The following is a 17,954-nucleotide window of genomic DNA, read 5'->3' as shown; positions in this document are numbered from 1 at the left end:
TCTCTTTCACAGAATTTCATCCAGTGTCAGAAGCCACATAAACAAGTCTATTTAAGATTACTTAACAAGGTTTGAGGCAAAGGTCTGATGATTTTGGAGGATTTGGGGGAAAACTGTAGAAATGTGATTTTTGTATAGTTTTAAATTGTCTTCTAGTAGCTCTGCAGGCTCTACAGACCTTCTTCTCCAGGTCATCAATGAGTAAGCGCCGGCTGCTTTCTGAATCCTGCAGGATCTTCAGTCGGCTGCGCAGGTCCTCCACCAGCTGCCTCTTCATAACCACATCCCTTTCAGCATGACTCAGCCTGCGCACACACAAACATACAGTGCAAATATATACTATATGTATTAGCACATCTAATCTAGTCTGTATTCTTTTACACTACTCATATTTTTATACACTCTCTGTCTCATACGGTCCTGTGTATTTATAATGCTGTGTTTGTTGTTGGGCTTTGAGCCTAGCTTTGTACTGGTGCATACTCTATTGAACTGAGCTATGAGTGGTCTATATCTTGGCCTTTTGTACTGTATGGTCAGTTTTCCTAAATTATCACACAGAGGCACTAAAGGAGAGTTATTTGTTTTGATTGTATACTGTATTTAGCTGGGGTGACAAAGTTCTTCTTGGCCTGGCTCTTAAATCACATCAAAATCATTCCAAAACAAAAAATAACATTGAATTTATAAGCTCTTCAAAAGCCCAGTCATTTGAATGTGGGTGTGCCTATAGCAAAAACCTGCCTTATCCTACACCGAATTTACTCTGATAGCATGCACCTACATGCCTAGTTCTGATCATTAACAATACTTTCAATGAGAGACAATAAATGACCGATGATTGGGAGAGAGTGAGTGGTGTATTGGCAGTATAGCTTTACATTTCCATGCACTGTTTTACATATTAACAATTTCTAGCTTTTGATATTGTATTATGTATTATATCTGTATATAGTGATACACAAGATGATATTTTTTGTCAGTTTGTAATATTTTTAGCCATATTTGATAATGAGCTTTACATCCATTATATAAAATTGTGTTGTTCCTGTGGCAATGAAATATGTTTTTATTTTTTCTGCATTTTACTCATGATATCCAGTACCTTAAAGGGGAATTTGATTTGACTTGCCAAGTCATGTTCACAGTGGTGGTAATAGGAACCAGACCTCTGAAGTGTGTTTCTGTGAAATGCCTCACAGAAAATTATTACATAAACTGGTTACGACTATGCTGCCTAATACCTGACACACTGTTTTACATTTACATTTTTTCCAGGTTTGCCATTTCTTTAACATTATCAACATTACACATACTTACAAGACATGTGTAGGTTCACTGGGGATTTTATTAGAAAATAAAATTGCTATATTTGTGGTGTAGACACCGCAAACCTTAGTTCCTATCAACACCACTGTAAGAAAATCTGAATCTGTATATTCAGATCCAGATTTCTTTACAGAAATGAATGTTTCAGATGAACCATTTTGCCTCAAAACACTCTGAATGACTTTGCATGCCAACAAAATTTAAAAAATTCCATAAACTACACAACTAAATCAATAGTATGGTTCCTTTCTGGAAATTAATAAATAATTAATAAATAGAACGAAACAGAATAAAACAGGCTATGCTTGTAATACATTGTTATAGTATAGAGTATAAGCTATCACCAAGAATGGACTCCAATACTTTATTAATGCTCACTAAAATATCTGAAACTGAAACTGTGATGTGTTTGTAAAATATTGTGATTTTGAATATTAATGATATTAATAAGCCCTACTGCAGTGAAATCTCTACATTTTTACTCTTGATAAGCAAAAGGGTGCACAGATACACACAACAAACACTTCCACCAGCTCACAAACAGCTGAGGGTGTGTGTGTGTTTTGTCGCTATGCTGTAAATGAGGAGTGAGTGCTTTCTTTCTCCAGGTGAATGTCTGTGCCTGCTGTGCAGAGAGCCCAGACCAAACAGGCTAAATAAATGTGAGCAGTCTTATTGGAGTGACATTAACTGAAATGAGAGTGTGGCCTGGGGACCCTGCGCTGGCTCCATAGACAGCAGCATTAATGAGAAAACCCATATTGACCCTGTTTCAGAGGGGATAGAGCACTTCCTCCTGTTGACATACTGCCACGCTTACCCTCCTCCATCCATCTCTCCATCCCTCTCTCAGGAGAGCTAATGGCAATTAGCGTTATACCATTTATTTTAGAAGACCTCTCTGTTCAAAAAAAAAAGCAAAAGGAAAGAAAAAGATGAAAAAAGAATGAGAGGTGTTTCAGAGTGGATGGTAGACAAATATATACAATTCTCTATATATTGTTCCCTTTATACATACAGAAAGGGTGAATTTATTATACTGTTGAACAATGTTCAATTTGTACAATTTGTTGCTTCACTTACTATACAGGTGCACTTTGTAGTTCTACAAGTGAATACAAAAGAGTTTCATTCCAAAATGTATGTAAACATATATATGGATATAAAAAGATTAAAAAAAAAAATCTGGTGTGTATAATGGAAAACAAATTTTTATTTGTCTAATAAAGCTGGTATTAATCATAATATAGCATTGATATTTCTTGTATGCCCACTCACAACAATCATATATTATGAAAAAAAAGAAAATTCTTAAAAGTGGCCTATAATGTGTTTGCAATGAAACTCTTCAATTACAGTTTTTTTGTTTAATTCGTTAGATCCCCCCAATCATCAACGATCACTCAGAATTCTGAGTGAGCTTTGTGTGTGTGTGCATAGGTCTGAGGGAGGGTCTGGTGCCTCGTGCTCCTCCACACACTGGCGTGTTACGCGTTTTGGGTGTTAATGAAACTGTAAGTGATTGTGCAGCAGGTGTGTATGTGTGTGTTTTGCTGCAAAAACAAAAGCAGATTAAAGATGCATGGAGCCCAAAGACAACAGGCTGCAGATGAAAGCTAGGCCGATATGAATAAGGCAGAGAGCTCAGTGCCGGATATTGACTGACGACATGCTGCTGAGCTTTGAAATTCACTCTGGGTTCCTTTTTTTTTCTTTCGTTCCCAGGCAGGGCAGGAGAGGTGATGTATTTTTTACGGCGTCTAGACACGTCTCTCATTCAAACGAGGGGAAAACTCCAGATACGGACGAGCAAGAGGGACACACACTCAAACATGCTGTGATCCAGCTTGTTACACACACACACACGTACACACAAACACATACACACACACATATGCACACGGCGCAACAGGTTACATTAAACACACTTAATACAATTCAAGATGTGATGAAAAAGGAGGAGCACACAATACAGAAAACGCGAGCTAGAAAAAAAGAGAGAACAGAGAGAGGAAATAGAGAGAGCAAGGAGACAGAGAGAGGAGGTGAAAGAAAGAGAAAGAGAGGGGGAAGAGAGGGAAAAGCGAGAAGAGAAGGGGAAGAAAGGTGAGAGAGAAAAAGAAAGAATGAGAGAAAACAAACAGAAAGAAAGAGAGGGAGATGTGGGGGAGGAAAGAGAAAAAAGACAAAGAAAGAAGAGCGAAAGAAGAGAATGAGAGAGCAAAAGAGAAAAGAGATGGACAGAGAGCAAGACATGGGGAATGTAACAGTTTTATATTAGAAAACAAAGTTAAAAAAAATAACTAAAAAACAAAATATGATGTTTATAAATAATACATCCCTGTGTAGTTATGCATGTGAAAAATCGTGCTAATGAGGACTAAGTTTAAACTTTCATGGGTGCAACACTGAGTGTTTCAAATGATTCTAGAGTGCAACAGTGAACGTATCAAATGTTTCCAGTGTGCAACACCAAATGTTTCAAACATTTCTAGAGTGCAATATTTCAAACATTTCCAGAGTGCAACACCAAACATTTAGAGCATTTCCGAAGTGCAATGCTGAACATTTCAAATGTTTCTCTCAGTCTGCTAGCTGTCCTTAAACTTTTGTTTCCAAAGACACTTAACCTGAAGATCCTTTAATTGCTACAATTTAATTAAAGACTCAGGAAACCTAAATGCATGTTTTCTTTCTAATTAGGTTAATATTTTTCATGGAGGCAAACAGTAAACATGTACTAAATAGACCCTTTGAATAATGTTCCAATGACCAATAAATGACCGGTATATTTCACCATATTTCTCTGCTCTGGATGTAAACTTGATGGTCCTAATTTTGGCTAATACTTTCGTAAGCATTCCCTTCACCAATCACAAGGCAAACATCTCTTGCTCTGCCCACACAAAACAGGTTCAGAGTCAGAGAAACTTACCAAGCTAAAGCTAACCAAGCATAAACAAAAGCTAGTAAGCTAGCTCACCTGTCTGTAGCTGCCTGTCTTATCTCTTGGGAAATTGGGCAAGTTTTCAGATCTACAAATATGATACAACATATTATAAAGTTCTTCAGAGGCATCCCAGGTATAATTATAGTTGCTAGGCTTTGAAGGACAAACTATGTGAACCAATTGGCTACAGCGTCACCCTGAGACAGATCAGTGCTACATCTGTAGACTGTGGGTGAATAGATGTATTCCAGCATCTATTTTTCCCTAATGGACAGTAAAATGTCAGGGGGTTGAGAAGGTTAATGAAGGGGGCCCGTACCCCCCCGGTCCCCTGTATTTCGCATGTTGACTGTAGCCCCCTCACGCTCATATGTTATGTCTCTCTCATCTTATGTCTTGTTTTGAGGGTAACTGTAGCTTTCCACTTTGCTGTTGCTTCTGTCAGTTTGCTGCTTGTTGGTTTATCTGTAGATCAGTAGATCAGTAGAGCAGGGTCCAGGGTATTCTGCTGATTTCCTGATACTGCTACATCAATTTGCTTGCATATATTTCAAAATACATGTACTTTGGTGATAAACGGCGTTGTATTAGCTGGAAATAACTGGTTCTTTGAAGAGTGTCATCTATGGAATTTATGGAGCAAGAGGGCTACAATCACAGATTCTATCATAGCCACATGATACAACGGATGTTTCAAAAGGTCATTAAGAAAGTGGCATTAGTGTGTTAATTTGACATCACTACTTCACCAAAAATATCTATTCTGAAGTTTTAACAATTGATTTCACACTTTTAAACGGTAGTGTTTGCCTAAACATTACATCAGTCTGTGATAATGTCACTTTCATTTGTTCCATTGCATTATTACATTATAAGTGGAGCACGGGCACAACCTAACACAGTATACAGTGTAACATGGATACTTCAAAATTCATATTCACATTCATAAGCAAAACGGACATATCTTTAAACAGATTCCAGTAGAACGTGGTTTTGATCGTCATCCTGTATCCCCATAGTAACATCATTTGTGAATTTACAGTGATCGGACAGATATTTCTCCACATACACACTACTACTTTTTGTGCCATGAAAGTAACTTTTTCAATTATAAGTGTTTTTTAATTACGGAGTTATGTAAATAAGTCGCAGAATTCACTCTTATTTTAATCACCCTTCTGGTGGCTTTAATACAGCATCATTTTGACAGTGGGAGCTACCCAGGCTAAAGGTTAGTTTTAACAAACTGTTACAAATTGACTTCAATACATCTTGTATTGAATTAAATGAGTTAGCATCAGTTTATTAGATTTTTTTTTTAATGTTACAACTAGCCCTTCTGACTGTTACAGTCAACCCCACCAGCAGGGTAAGCATTTACACCCATGCCACTTCCAGCTGAACTGTTCCCAGACAGTAGGTGCTGGTGTACTTTCGTAGCAGAGATGTGTAGGTAGTTTGTTTAAATGGAATAATAACAACATTTTGCTCAAATTTATAATAGAAAATTATTAAACATATATTTACTGAAACTATATTGACACTAAAGAGGTTAGAAATGTCTGTGTCTCTATACATCATTTAACACCACAGACAAAGACTGCTGAAATACAAAAGGATACTGATTCAGCTTCAGAAATTACAGCACCATTAGCTAAATAAAGCACAGAGACACCATATTAAAAATAAACTAGGCCTGAAAATAAACACCCTGCAACAAGACTATGCTAAACACTGTGAGAGCACTGGGTTACACACAGAACTGTAACATGGTGGAATCAGATATGAGAGAGGGAGAGAGGGAGAGAGAGAGAGAGAGAGAGAGAGAGAGAGAGAGAGAGAAAGAGAAAATATGGTGGAATGTGTACTTGTCCTGCAGTTCTTTGAGGCGTTGGTCCCTGTCGTGCAGCTCCATCCTGAGGCCCTTGATCATAGTGCTCTGTTTGTTCACCTCCGCACTGGCATTCTGAGAGAGATAAAGTCTCCAATCAAAAGCTGTTTAAAGTGAAACTTCAACAATAATCCCCGCCCCCTCACCTCAAATGTGGTCTGGGGTACGAAGTTTGCCTCTTTAGTAAAGCATTTTAGCTACAAGGCTAATGAAGCTAACAAGTACTGGAAGCTTATACCCACCATTTAGCATTATGCTACCTGCATGCCTGAATCATCACACACTTGCCTCAAACCATGTCGATTTCTTAGGCAATTTAAGCAGTATTAAGTAAATTAAGTAATTTTTAATTGCACATCATATAAACATCGACAAATATACAGACAAAAATCAGGCTTTAAGATGGGCTACTGTTTTTAGCTATGCTAAAACATATTTTTGTCTATGTTCATAGATAACACTATGTCATACAGTGCCAGAGGCTCCATAAACAAACACAAAACAGTTACTGCTGTGTACTAAACACCATGACTGATCTTCAGAAAGTGTATGTATACCTTTAGCTTGCTGGTGAGCTGTTTTATGTCGGCCTCCAGCTGTTTGAGAGTGGGGTGGTTGGGGTCTGGGGCAGATGGTGCATTGATGATGGGATGGGTAGGGTCCAGGGTAACAGCAGGTTGCTGTTGCACCTGAGATGGAGAACAAGACTTCCTCCACTGCTCCAACTCCATTTCCAACATGGCCTTCTGCTGTTGCAGCACCACCAACTCACACGTCTGCTTCTACACACACACACGCATGTCTTGTTATACATAAGAGGACGTCCATAGGTTTCTATTAATTTTTGTGTTACTGTAGCTAAATAACGATATACCTAATCCTAACCCTAACCTTAACTTCAGTATCCAAAAGGCCATTTTTCTGCTCTTTTAGTTTTCAAATAAAAAAAGTAATTGTGGTGAAAACAACACATGCTCAAGTGAGGACCAGCAAAAATTTCATATAGTCCTATCATAGTGAGGACATTGGGTCCACAAGTGAAGGCCAAATTATTAAGTGTTGCTTGACAAAAAATGACGTAAAAGAGACATAATTTGCGTCTGCTTGTGCACTCTAATTGGATAGAAACTCAAAGTTCTATATTCTGGAGAGTTGCTGTGGTCATGGTGTGTGGCTGTGTATCGCTGCTTTCAGAAACAGAACAGGTTGCCAACTATTCAGAACTAGTGTCAATATACATTCATAAGATGATTCATTTTCCTATTTCTATTGACTGCACTTCATTTAGAAAGTTGTCCATACAGAAAATGCAACCTCCGCACTTCACTTTCAGACTAGCCAGATTTTTGGGAAAACCGTAAATCTGGCAACCCTGCGTGACGGGAAAGAACTTTTGAGTCAAACATACGCGTGTTGAAAACAAGTCGCATTTTTGGTTGTTATAGTGAACCGGCCTAAAATCCCTACTGTTAACGCAGTTTCACTACAGCAGCTTTTTTCAGACTGGTCTGTGCAGTTAAACTACTGTTTCATTAGCTGCGTTGTCACACAAGTTTTAATAGAAACTACAAACAATGTTCTATTCCGACATTTTGTTGCTAGCGCAGGACTATGAAAGCCTACAGTGCAGTATGACATCTGTCAACCACAGTTTTTTTGTCGAGTGACACTTGATGCCTGGACTATAAATTGGTCTTAAAGCTGACAAAGTAACAAAGTAACAAAGTAAAGTAAAAAAGCAGCCATGTAATAAAGTAAACAAAGTAATCATGCAAAGTAGTAGACTCACTCATGCACATTTAGCAGGCTAAGGATTCTCCACTATGGGGAGCTCTCAAGTAGTTTTTATTTGCATCATTGAAAGAGAGGAAACTGACATGGACCTACACCATCAGGATCTCATGAATACTTGTTATTCAACTCAAAAGTAAAACTCAACAGCAACTCAATAGCAAAATTCTCCCAACAGAAGCACCAAACCAGAACAACTTGACCTTGCACTGAGATCACTTCAGCGTTAAAAGGAAAAAACTGTGATAAGCATTAGATGCTAAATTAGGATTCTCTGAAAGCGTTACTGGAGCCGATACAAGCATATTTCAATGAACCAGTACTGGCTATATTAAGACATCCATTACTCACAGCAGTGAAGCAGACCTTCAGAAGCTAACAAGCAATTTAAATGTTTGTGGTATAAAGAAAGCTTTGTTACATTTAACAGCCAACAAAACACTGCAGGTCTTTGTCACAAAACCCTGAAGATGAATTCAGTGATGTCAAATTTAGTGAGAACAGAAAGTGAAGAACATTAGCACACACGAGGAGCATACTTTATCCAAACAATCATTTTCATTCATCTTCAAATCAACTAAGGAAAATACCGTTATCAGCAGCTGCCAAACACGCCTCCAGAAACCTGCCGAGATCTCCACCTTTCACAACGGAAACTTCAGCCTGAGGGAGCAGCTGCCTTGCTAGCTAATCTTAGCTAAACAGGTAGTATGTTTACTATTTACCTCTAACTTTGTTGTTTTAAAATAAAATGGCAGCTATTTATTAAACCTAATTATTTAATTGCAAGTGTCATGTTAGCCAGCTATCTAAGTTAAAACAGTTCACCCATATAAAACGTGGTTTCGTTGCAGTTTTGTTGGTAGACAGCTGTATAAGGTTGTGATACAGAAAATATAGTCTACTAAGCTTTCCTTATAAATATTCTGTCGCACTCAAATTAGTTCTTCACTTTCTGTTTTTTTAAATTTGCTTGTCTAAACAGTTATCAGATCAGGCTGGTGGAATATGAAGTTCATTTGTCATACGGACACTGTACATGAACAAAACAGAGGTCTCCTCACAAGAATAACGAGGCATTTTAGACATGTTGGCATCACTCAAACAAGGTTAAAAGGTGCTGAAATGCTCAGATCATCGTTAGGTCTGATTGTAGAAAAAACTGTAAAGTTATTGTGCCTGGACTGTCACCTACTTAAAAATGTATTTGCAAAAATACATTTACTTAATTTAAGTGTATGGTAATGCTGTGTTTACAGTACATGATTAATGGCTAACCGGATATTTCAAGTTTTAGGATGGTTTGGCGACAGAAAATTCAGCCAAGGACAATGGCAATGTTCTGCAGCATTTCTGTCATGAGTTCAGTTTTTCCACCTTTTCTGTCAGGTGGGATAATCAGGATGTTGATTTTTTTCAGAAGTATAAGCACTGAACATTCGTAGCTGAGGTTCCCCATTTATACACAACAACTGCTTTGTAGTGGAAGGAACACTCTTGTTATTCTAGTAAAGGTATCAACATGAAAAAGTTTGCATGACTGCAGACCAGTCAGTGGAATACCATCTTATACCATTTCTGCTACAAAACACGGAATGACTTCTCTTTAAAGCCAACACACAAACACAGTATTAGAGTAAGGCCCATTGCCATTTCACTCCTTGCCTCTACCACTTGGCCCTTAGCCCTCCATTTTGACCGTTCACGCCTGGGGGTGGGGTGTCCCAATTTTTGTTGAGATGGAGGGGTAGGGCAAAGTGTTAGGGCCACATTCCGCTCCAAACGGAGGTTTTTTCAAAGGCACATTCCAAATGGAGTGGCAGGGTCACCTACAGAACACCGCTAGTAGCCTGTTAATGAAGTAATGTTTTATTTTTTTATTTGAGGGTCCCATTTCGTAGGGATTTCGTCCCATTTCAGCATTTGACACTTCCACCAGAGTGGTCTCCAAACTAGTGTGGCTTTAGGTTGCTTTTAGACAGTGGCACGTATTCCGCCCAAAATTCCATTACATCCTACAGTACGATACGGATTCTGTGGGCTCCGCTCATTCTGAGGCATATCCTCGCAGATCAAGAATTTTCAACTTCATTTGCCAATGTTCACATGGGTTGATGAGGAGGAACGAAACCTGGTGGGCTCCCTGTCTTTCTTCTACAAAAAAGAAGCATAATTAGCACTAGGTTCTTGAGTCTATTCATATAGTGTGAGGTGTGATGTGGTGTTGAACTTCCAGTCAGCTCCTTGTTCGCTTTGGCAAAACTTGTCAGCAGATTTTCTGGGCGTCTGATGCAGAACGCTGATTGCAGCCTTAAAGAACTCAGGGACAAAAAACTAGAACGGGACACTGAACTAGTCTAAAATATGAACATAATCACTTTGTAACGTGTGAGATGTTCTGTGTGCTTTCCTGTCTCAGTGATGAGCAGGAGGTTATGATTAAACTCTTCGCATATGCTAATGAAGCTGATTATTCTAACCGTCTCTGTATTGTGATTGGCAGCCATAATAGAGCCATCTCCACTCGGCCTAGTACACTCTGGGAGATTAACAACACGGTGCTCAGCTCAGAGCAGAGGACTGCGGCTAATCTCTTTCTTACACACACACATACACATACCCATGCACATACACATGTGCAGACACACGCGCTTGCACATAAAAACAGTTTTGTAAAGGACGGCATTTTCTTGCTGTGGTTAGGAATGTTAGACCACATGCACTGTATCAGCGTTCTCACACAGACCTTTTATCTAACTAAAGCTAATACACTGTGTGTAATATTTCTGTCTGCAGCATCAACACAATGGACTTGTCTTCAGTTACAGGATCAAACAACCTTCTAATATGGGACAAAGGAGGAAAATTATCGCTTTCTCTCCACCCCCCACTCATCCACCCACCCACATACACAGTGTCTGGATCACTGATACAGTGCTGGAACGAGGGCGTGCGGATGCTATCTGGTTGCTGACACCTTTTAATAGAAGCTTTTTGCTTTAGGTTTCTGCAGTGTGGCACTGATGGAGTTTCCCGTAAAGCGCAGGTTGGATTTCAGGCAGTTCTCAGAGAGCAGGCCGACGTGTCCGGCGACAGTACCGCAACCCAGGACACTTAAGGCTGCACACCAGATGCATCAGACGGATGACATGCAGTGCCTAAAAATTAAAAACGAGCAAGGCGAGAGATAACAATAAATACATATCATTGGCATATCAAATTGTCGACGCACATCCTGTCTCTGCTCTCTCTCGTTCTGGACAAACTTTATGTAAATGAACTGAGCAGTGACCAATCAGATTTTTGATATGTGACACGGCAACCGATTGAGTCATCCGGTGAGGTTTAACACTGAAACGCACACAGAGTGGGTAATAATGACTGATAAAACATTATTACAATAGATGATTATTTTAAAGTTTAGAAAGTAATTTTAGGCTTTGGAGCTCAGAACTGGCGTGTAACTCTGCACAGACACCCTCTCTTTCCACCTTAACCTGCATGTGCCAGTTTTGGGCTTACACTAATGAAAATACGTGTTCACTTAAACATGGCACAACTATGCAGTTTTGAAAATGTAAAAATACAAACTCTACATTAAAACAAGCACACATGGCTCTATACTACACTCAAATTATTCTAAAGTTCAGAACATTTTACTGCTGTTATTATTTTTAGCAGTTGCAGTCCTGAAATCACTTCCCATGTCCCTGAGTGCTTTACAATGAAATGGTAAGAGAGGAAAAAAAAAGGTAAAGAAATAAAAAATAGCAAAATAAACTGAATAATGGAAGGTCGAATGAAAAGATAAATATGGATTGCATAAGAATTTTAAATAAAAGCTAAATTAAAAACCAAGGTTTAATTGTTTTTAGATATTTCTTAAAAGCCCTCTTGGCAAGGTGGACTGCCTAACTGCAAAAGCCAAAAAGTTCCAGTTTACAATTTACACAGGGTATTTGCAGAAGGCCAGGTTCTGCATATCTAAAACCACGTGTTGGGACGGGGCTGTTACACAATTAATCACATTATTTTGCATAGTACAACTGCATTTGTCTTATTTGCTCAAATTTGACCCTAAAGAAAGATTTTTTTTTCATTTAAAAGCAGTGCATTTTGTGTTAGCATGGTTCATATGAACCTGAACATGAAAATCATATGATCTCCATAGGGCAAACTCAGTTTCCAATTTTCATCACTGACATCCAATAAGAGCAACAAGGGCTACATGTTCCAACCTATATCATATACATCATACACCATATTACCAAATGTATGCGGACACTCCTCCACATTATTGACTTCAGATGTTTCAGGCATATCCAGTGCTAATAGGTGCAGAAAATCAAAGACATAGCCACGCAATCTCTGCAGACAAACTACAGCAGCAGAATGGGTCGTTTTGGAGAGCTCAGTGACTTTAAATGTAGATGTCACTTTGCCACAAGTCAGTTTATGAAATTTCTGACCTGCTAGTTTTGCCAGCAGTGGAACTACTACTCCATTGTGAAATGGAAGCATCTAGGAGAAACAACAGCTCAGCCATGAAGCAGTAGACCACGCAAACTCACAGGCTGAGGCTGCTGAGCGCTGAAGCGCATATCGCATAAAAATTGCCTATCCTCTGTTGCATCACTCACTACAGAGTTTCAAACTGCCTCTGGAAGCATCATCAGCACAGGAACTGGGCATCAGGAGCTTCATGAAATGATTTCCCATGGCTGAACAGCTGCACACAAGCCTAAGATTACTATGCGCAAAGCCAAGCAGCGGCTGGAGTGATGTAAAGCATGCCGCCAGTGGACTCTGGAGGACAGGAAACGTGAGGGGAAATTGTGCTTCCCACGTTGCTGTTGCTTTCGTTAGTTTGCTTCTCATTAATTTACCCATACGCCTCCAATGAATACTGTCCAGTGTAGTCTGCTGAAGATGCCAAAAGTATTGCTTTAAAAGCCATTTAACAGCTGTACCTGCACAAGGTGCTACAGTCATGAATTCTATCATAGTATCATACAGCACGTCAGCAGCTAAGTTAATAGTAAAGTATAAAAATAGTGGAAGATAAAAAAATAAATAACTGATAGATCAAAGTCACATAAATTAGTGCTGTGAACGCACATCATCTGGTCTCATGGCACAGCAAAACCGACTACAGCAGTGCAGCGGAAAAATATTACGTGTAAGTATTTTACATCAGGTACATTAGAAAAACATAAGGAGCTGGTGTACAAACAAGCACAAAACATGAATTTGAACAAATCTCAAATATGTTAGAAATCTAATCATCTCTACATATACATGCCTGCACATTGCAGAAAATGTTTTTGAGTGCAAACAGTAATGAACCAAAACCAAGCCACACACACACACACACCATCTCACACACACACACACACACACACACACACACACACACAAATACTACCGCCTTAACATCTAATGTACTGAATTAGGCTCCAGCTAGCAGAATGACATGTTATCACCAGGTTTAGCAGAGCTGTGAGGGAGTTAGCGTAGCTTAGCGATGTTTGGGGGTGTAAGCGGCCATTCTGTAAGGTTCCCTCCAGCCCCTGTGAGGCTAATCCCTCACTAATCCAAACCTTTCCAAAAAGCAGAACAAGAAAAAGAGGAAGATTTACACCTGCAGATTAATACAGCCCCCTTTGCACACCTGCCTGTCCAAACAGTACTAACCTTCTCTACAAACGAAAGCAGGATATTAAACACTTCTCTTGCGCCAATGTGTCTATATGCCTCTCTAAAACTCAAAAGTACAGTTTTAACTAGGACATTAATCTCCTCTACTACCCAAAATGGGACATTAACCTTCTCTACTGCCACAACTGGCACATTAATCAAACTGGAATATTAATCTAGTCTTTTACCTAAACTGGGGTATAACTCTCCTCTTTTACCCAAACTGGTGTATTAAACCCCCTCTACTACTCAAACTGGGGTACTAATCTCCTACATTACGTAAACTGTGATATGTACCTCCTCTATCACCCAAAGGAGGGTATTATCCTCCTCTGTTACCTAAACTGCGAATTAACCTTTTCTATTACACAAAATGGGGTATTAACCTCCTCTACTACCCAAGATGTGTAGGTAGCCTCCTCTATTAACTAAAATGGGGTATTAACCTCTTTTACTACCTAAACTAGTGTATTTATCTCCTTTACTACCCAAACTGGCGTATTAATCCCTTCTACTATACAAACTGGCGTATTAACCTCCTCTATTACCCAAACAGTGGTATTTACCTTCTCTATTACCCAAAATGGTACTTCAACCTCCTCTATTACCCAAAGGAGGGTATTAACTTCCTCTATTACCTAAATTGGGAATTAACCTTCTCTATTACACAAAATGGGGTTTAAATCTCCTCTATTACCCAACATAGGATATTAACCTCCTCTATTAACCACAATGGGGTGTTTACCTCCTCTTTTACCCAAAATGGGGTATTTCACACCTCTATTCCCCAAATGAGGGTAACTACCTCCTCTATTACCCAAATTAGAGTTACCCAAATAAGATTGAATTAGAGTTCAATTAGAGCCGAATTAGGGACAAATTAGGGTCGAATTAGGGTTAAATTTGGGTCAAATTAGGGTTAAATTTGGGTTGAATTAGAGCTGAATTAGGGCAGAACTAGAGCTGAATTAGGGCAGAACTAGAGCTAAATTAAAGCAGAACTAGTTCTGAATTAAGGAAGAACTAGAGCTCAATTAGGGCAGAATTAGAGCTGAATTAGGACTTTAATATGAATAAAGAGACACAGCACACTCATCACTCATCACTCTCCCACATCGACTGTAAATTCCATTAGTTAAAGATGAGGGGACATGAATGAGAACTGCAGAGAGCCAGACTGTGTGTGTGTGTGTGTGTGTGTATGCGTGTGAGTGTGATATCAGCACATGTCAGTATGATAGTGACACTAACTGTGGGGGACACTAGAGTGTGACAGCAGGTACTTATCATCTCTCGGGCACAGTGAGTGAGAGAGAGAGACTGTCAGAGAAACATGGAGAGAAGTGTGTGTGTGTGTGTGTGTGTGTGTGTGTGTGTGTGTCCATCAGTTGTGGCAGCCTGGTGTGTGTATAAGTTACAGAGGAGTGTGTGATTGACTGATGAAAGTGTCGTTGTGCTGTACAGCATGCTCCACTCGTGCCAAACATGGCCGAGACACACACACAAAACACACTCTTTACTCTTGTGCAGCTGCCTCATGTCAAAAATCTATCAAACTCTCATCACCCTTAAGTCTGAGACACAACATACAAAAACACACACATTCACACAGCGAGAAAGAAAGCATTAAAGTAATATTCGGTCAGGAATACAGGAATAAGTTTTCTGGACATGAGCCTGTCCATTGGCACTTTTTAAAAAGTAATCATAAATGGAATCATCAGAATTTTTAAAGTTTGAAACTTATGGTAATCACTGGGTTTTATACTAAGGTGTATCATTAAAACCGGTAAGCCATCCCTAGCTGTCACAATAAAAAGGTAAAAATAAGTAGGTTTCTGCCCCCAAGTCAGTGTCACAATTAGTAGGCTAAATGTCCGTAACATTTCTATATACTATATTTATTCTACTGCATGCAACAATTTACCTAAATCTGCCAAAAGCATCCTCTGTAGCGTCATTTTGAATGTCCTTCGGATTTTAATGTTCGGGGTCATACACTTTAGGCCAATTATGATCTGCTTTATTTTGTTTTCAGATTATGCATGCTTTCTAAAAAGTTTACCTAATATCTCAGAGATACCCTAGAAATACAACCCTATTTCCAAAAATGTTGGGACACTGTGCAAAATGTAAATAAAAACAGAATGCAATGATGTACAAATCACTGGAATCCTACATTTAATTGAAAATAGTACAAAGGCACTATATCAAATGTTCAAATTTAATTACGTTTGAGAAGTATACGCCAATTTTGAATTTGACAGCAGCAACACTTTAAAAAAGTTGGGACAGGGGCATGTCAACCACTGTGCTGAGTCACATCTACTTTTAACAACACTCTGTAAGCGTTGGGGACTTGAGGAGAGCAACTGCTGTAGTTTAGAAAGTAAAACGTTTTCCCATTCTTGTTTGATATAGGATTTCAGCTGCTCAACAGGTCGGGGTCTCCTTTGTGTCATTTTTTGTTTCATAATGCACCAAATGTTTTAATGGGTGGCAGGTCAGAGCAAATGTCTTTGTCTTTGTAATTGTCTATGTCTTTGTAACAATCCTTCCAGAAGCCTTTCTGTGGTACCATATTTCAGGAATGCTATAAGATGTATTATAATCTAATGCTTTTATTCTCTGTTTGTGTAAGGCACTCTGAATTGCCACTGTGTATGAAAAGAGCTATACAAATACATTTGCCTTGCCTATTTAAATATATCCAAAAATGACTGTCCATCCTGTCACCTTGAAATTAATGCCCTTTCAAGAAAGTGACCTTTGACATTGGTGACATCATAACCTTCATACCGTTTTATCTTCATTGGACCGAAAACACTTGCTGCATGTTCAGTTCAACTATATAAGTTAATTTTACACAATATTTGCCTCCATACTTAGCTAACATCAAGCTTTAGATGTCCACCTTGTTGTGGTAAAATATGAAGTTTAATTAAAATAATTTTAGAATATTTAGAGGCAAAACAAGGTCATCTTGAGTATTTCAACAGTCTGCAACTTCATTTCAACCATGTGTTTATCAAATGCTAACTTTAGATAAAATTATCCACCCTCTCATGCATCTTTCCATGACAGGGTAGATGTATGCAGAACAGGCTGGACTTGGACATGCATTTTCTTTGTTGTTTTCTTGTTATTTTTTAATATAAAACAGCAGTTCCAAATAGCTTTTAAAATACTGATGTTAAAAAAGTGTTTTTGCAAGGTTTTAAAACAGGTTCATTTTACTTCCTGTCATTCAACACACTGCAACAAGGGCACTTAAATAGTAAGCATGACCAAAACAGACATATTTAGTCCACAATTCACTGTGAAATATAAGCTTAGATATTTATTATGGACACACTGGTAATAAAACCTTTGTAAATATGAAATGTTCTTGTCTACCCTGTCATATCCTGATCCACCTTGTCATGTCCTTATCCACCCCGTTAATTCCATGTTTTATTAAAATAAATCAGTTATTCTTCACAGGTAAACAAGTTATTTTAAATTAATTGATTTATTATACATAACAGTGGGTAATTCAGATAAATTGATTGCATCTTTTGTTCAAAGATGTTTACTGTTAATGTTTTTTGGAGAAAAAAAGGATGTTTGATGCAGATACGGTTGGAAAAGAAACTAATTTTAAAACAAAATCTATAACTGTACAAGATTTTGAAGGGCAATAAGAATTGCTGTTGCAATACGCTGTGCTTGACACAAGTTGTGGTTGTGTCATAAGGTGTCGGTTTGCCAAAATAAAAAGTGTTTGAGCTCGACGCAGATACTGGGTTGTCTATAGTCTTATAACTCTGATAAATATTAAAAACAATTAAAAACCTTAAGTCATTTGTTTTCAAAGTTATCAGGCCAGGGACTATATACTTATAATGACCATAGCATGTATAATATAAAATAAAAAACTAAAAGCTGATGTGCAGTGTACATCTGTGAAAGTTAGTGTTTTTAGATCAGCTGGTACTGTGTTAAATCGCACATGATCCCCTCCTGTGCTGGCTGCAAGCAATAAACCAATGTTAAACCTTATGTTTATATTATCATTCATAACAATATTACATATGCTCTTGGTGGGATATTCAAATATTGTTCTTTTAAAAATGCAGACATTTGAATGAAAAAGATAAGAAAAGATACAGAAAGAAAAGAGAGACATGAGGTAGAGGAGCAGAACTATGGTGTCAGAGACTTGGGTTTGGTTTTCTTTGGGGACAGAGTGGTCGCTAGGCTGACTCTGACTGGGCCTGTGATCTCACTGACATTAGCTACACTTCCAAACACACA

At 38.5% G+C, this 17,954-nt stretch overlaps 1 protein-coding gene across 1 annotated transcript in view; it reads right to left on the bottom strand.

The window, feature by feature from the left end:
- The window catches only part of cntln (centlein, centrosomal protein), a 156,758-nt gene that overhangs the window by 31,414 nt on the left and 107,390 nt on the right, over window positions 1–17,954 (bottom strand). Inside the window, exons 22-24 of the mRNA XM_036574811.1 lie at window positions 6,728–6,952; window positions 6,148–6,245; window positions 179–305 (exon numbers count right to left, since the gene is read on the bottom strand). Of these exons, the coding sequence (XP_036430704.1) occupies window positions 179–305; window positions 6,148–6,245; window positions 6,728–6,952 (450 nt within the window). The remainder of the gene's footprint in view (window positions 1–178; window positions 306–6,147; window positions 6,246–6,727; window positions 6,953–17,954) is intronic.

Source organism: Colossoma macropomum, unplaced genomic scaffold, assembly GCF_904425465.1.
Source record: "Colossoma macropomum unplaced genomic scaffold, Colossoma_macropomum, whole genome shotgun sequence".
Classification (NCBI taxonomy): domain Eukaryota; kingdom Metazoa; phylum Chordata; class Actinopteri; order Characiformes; family Serrasalmidae; genus Colossoma; species Colossoma macropomum.
This window is presented reverse-complemented; position numbering and strand designations above follow the sequence as displayed.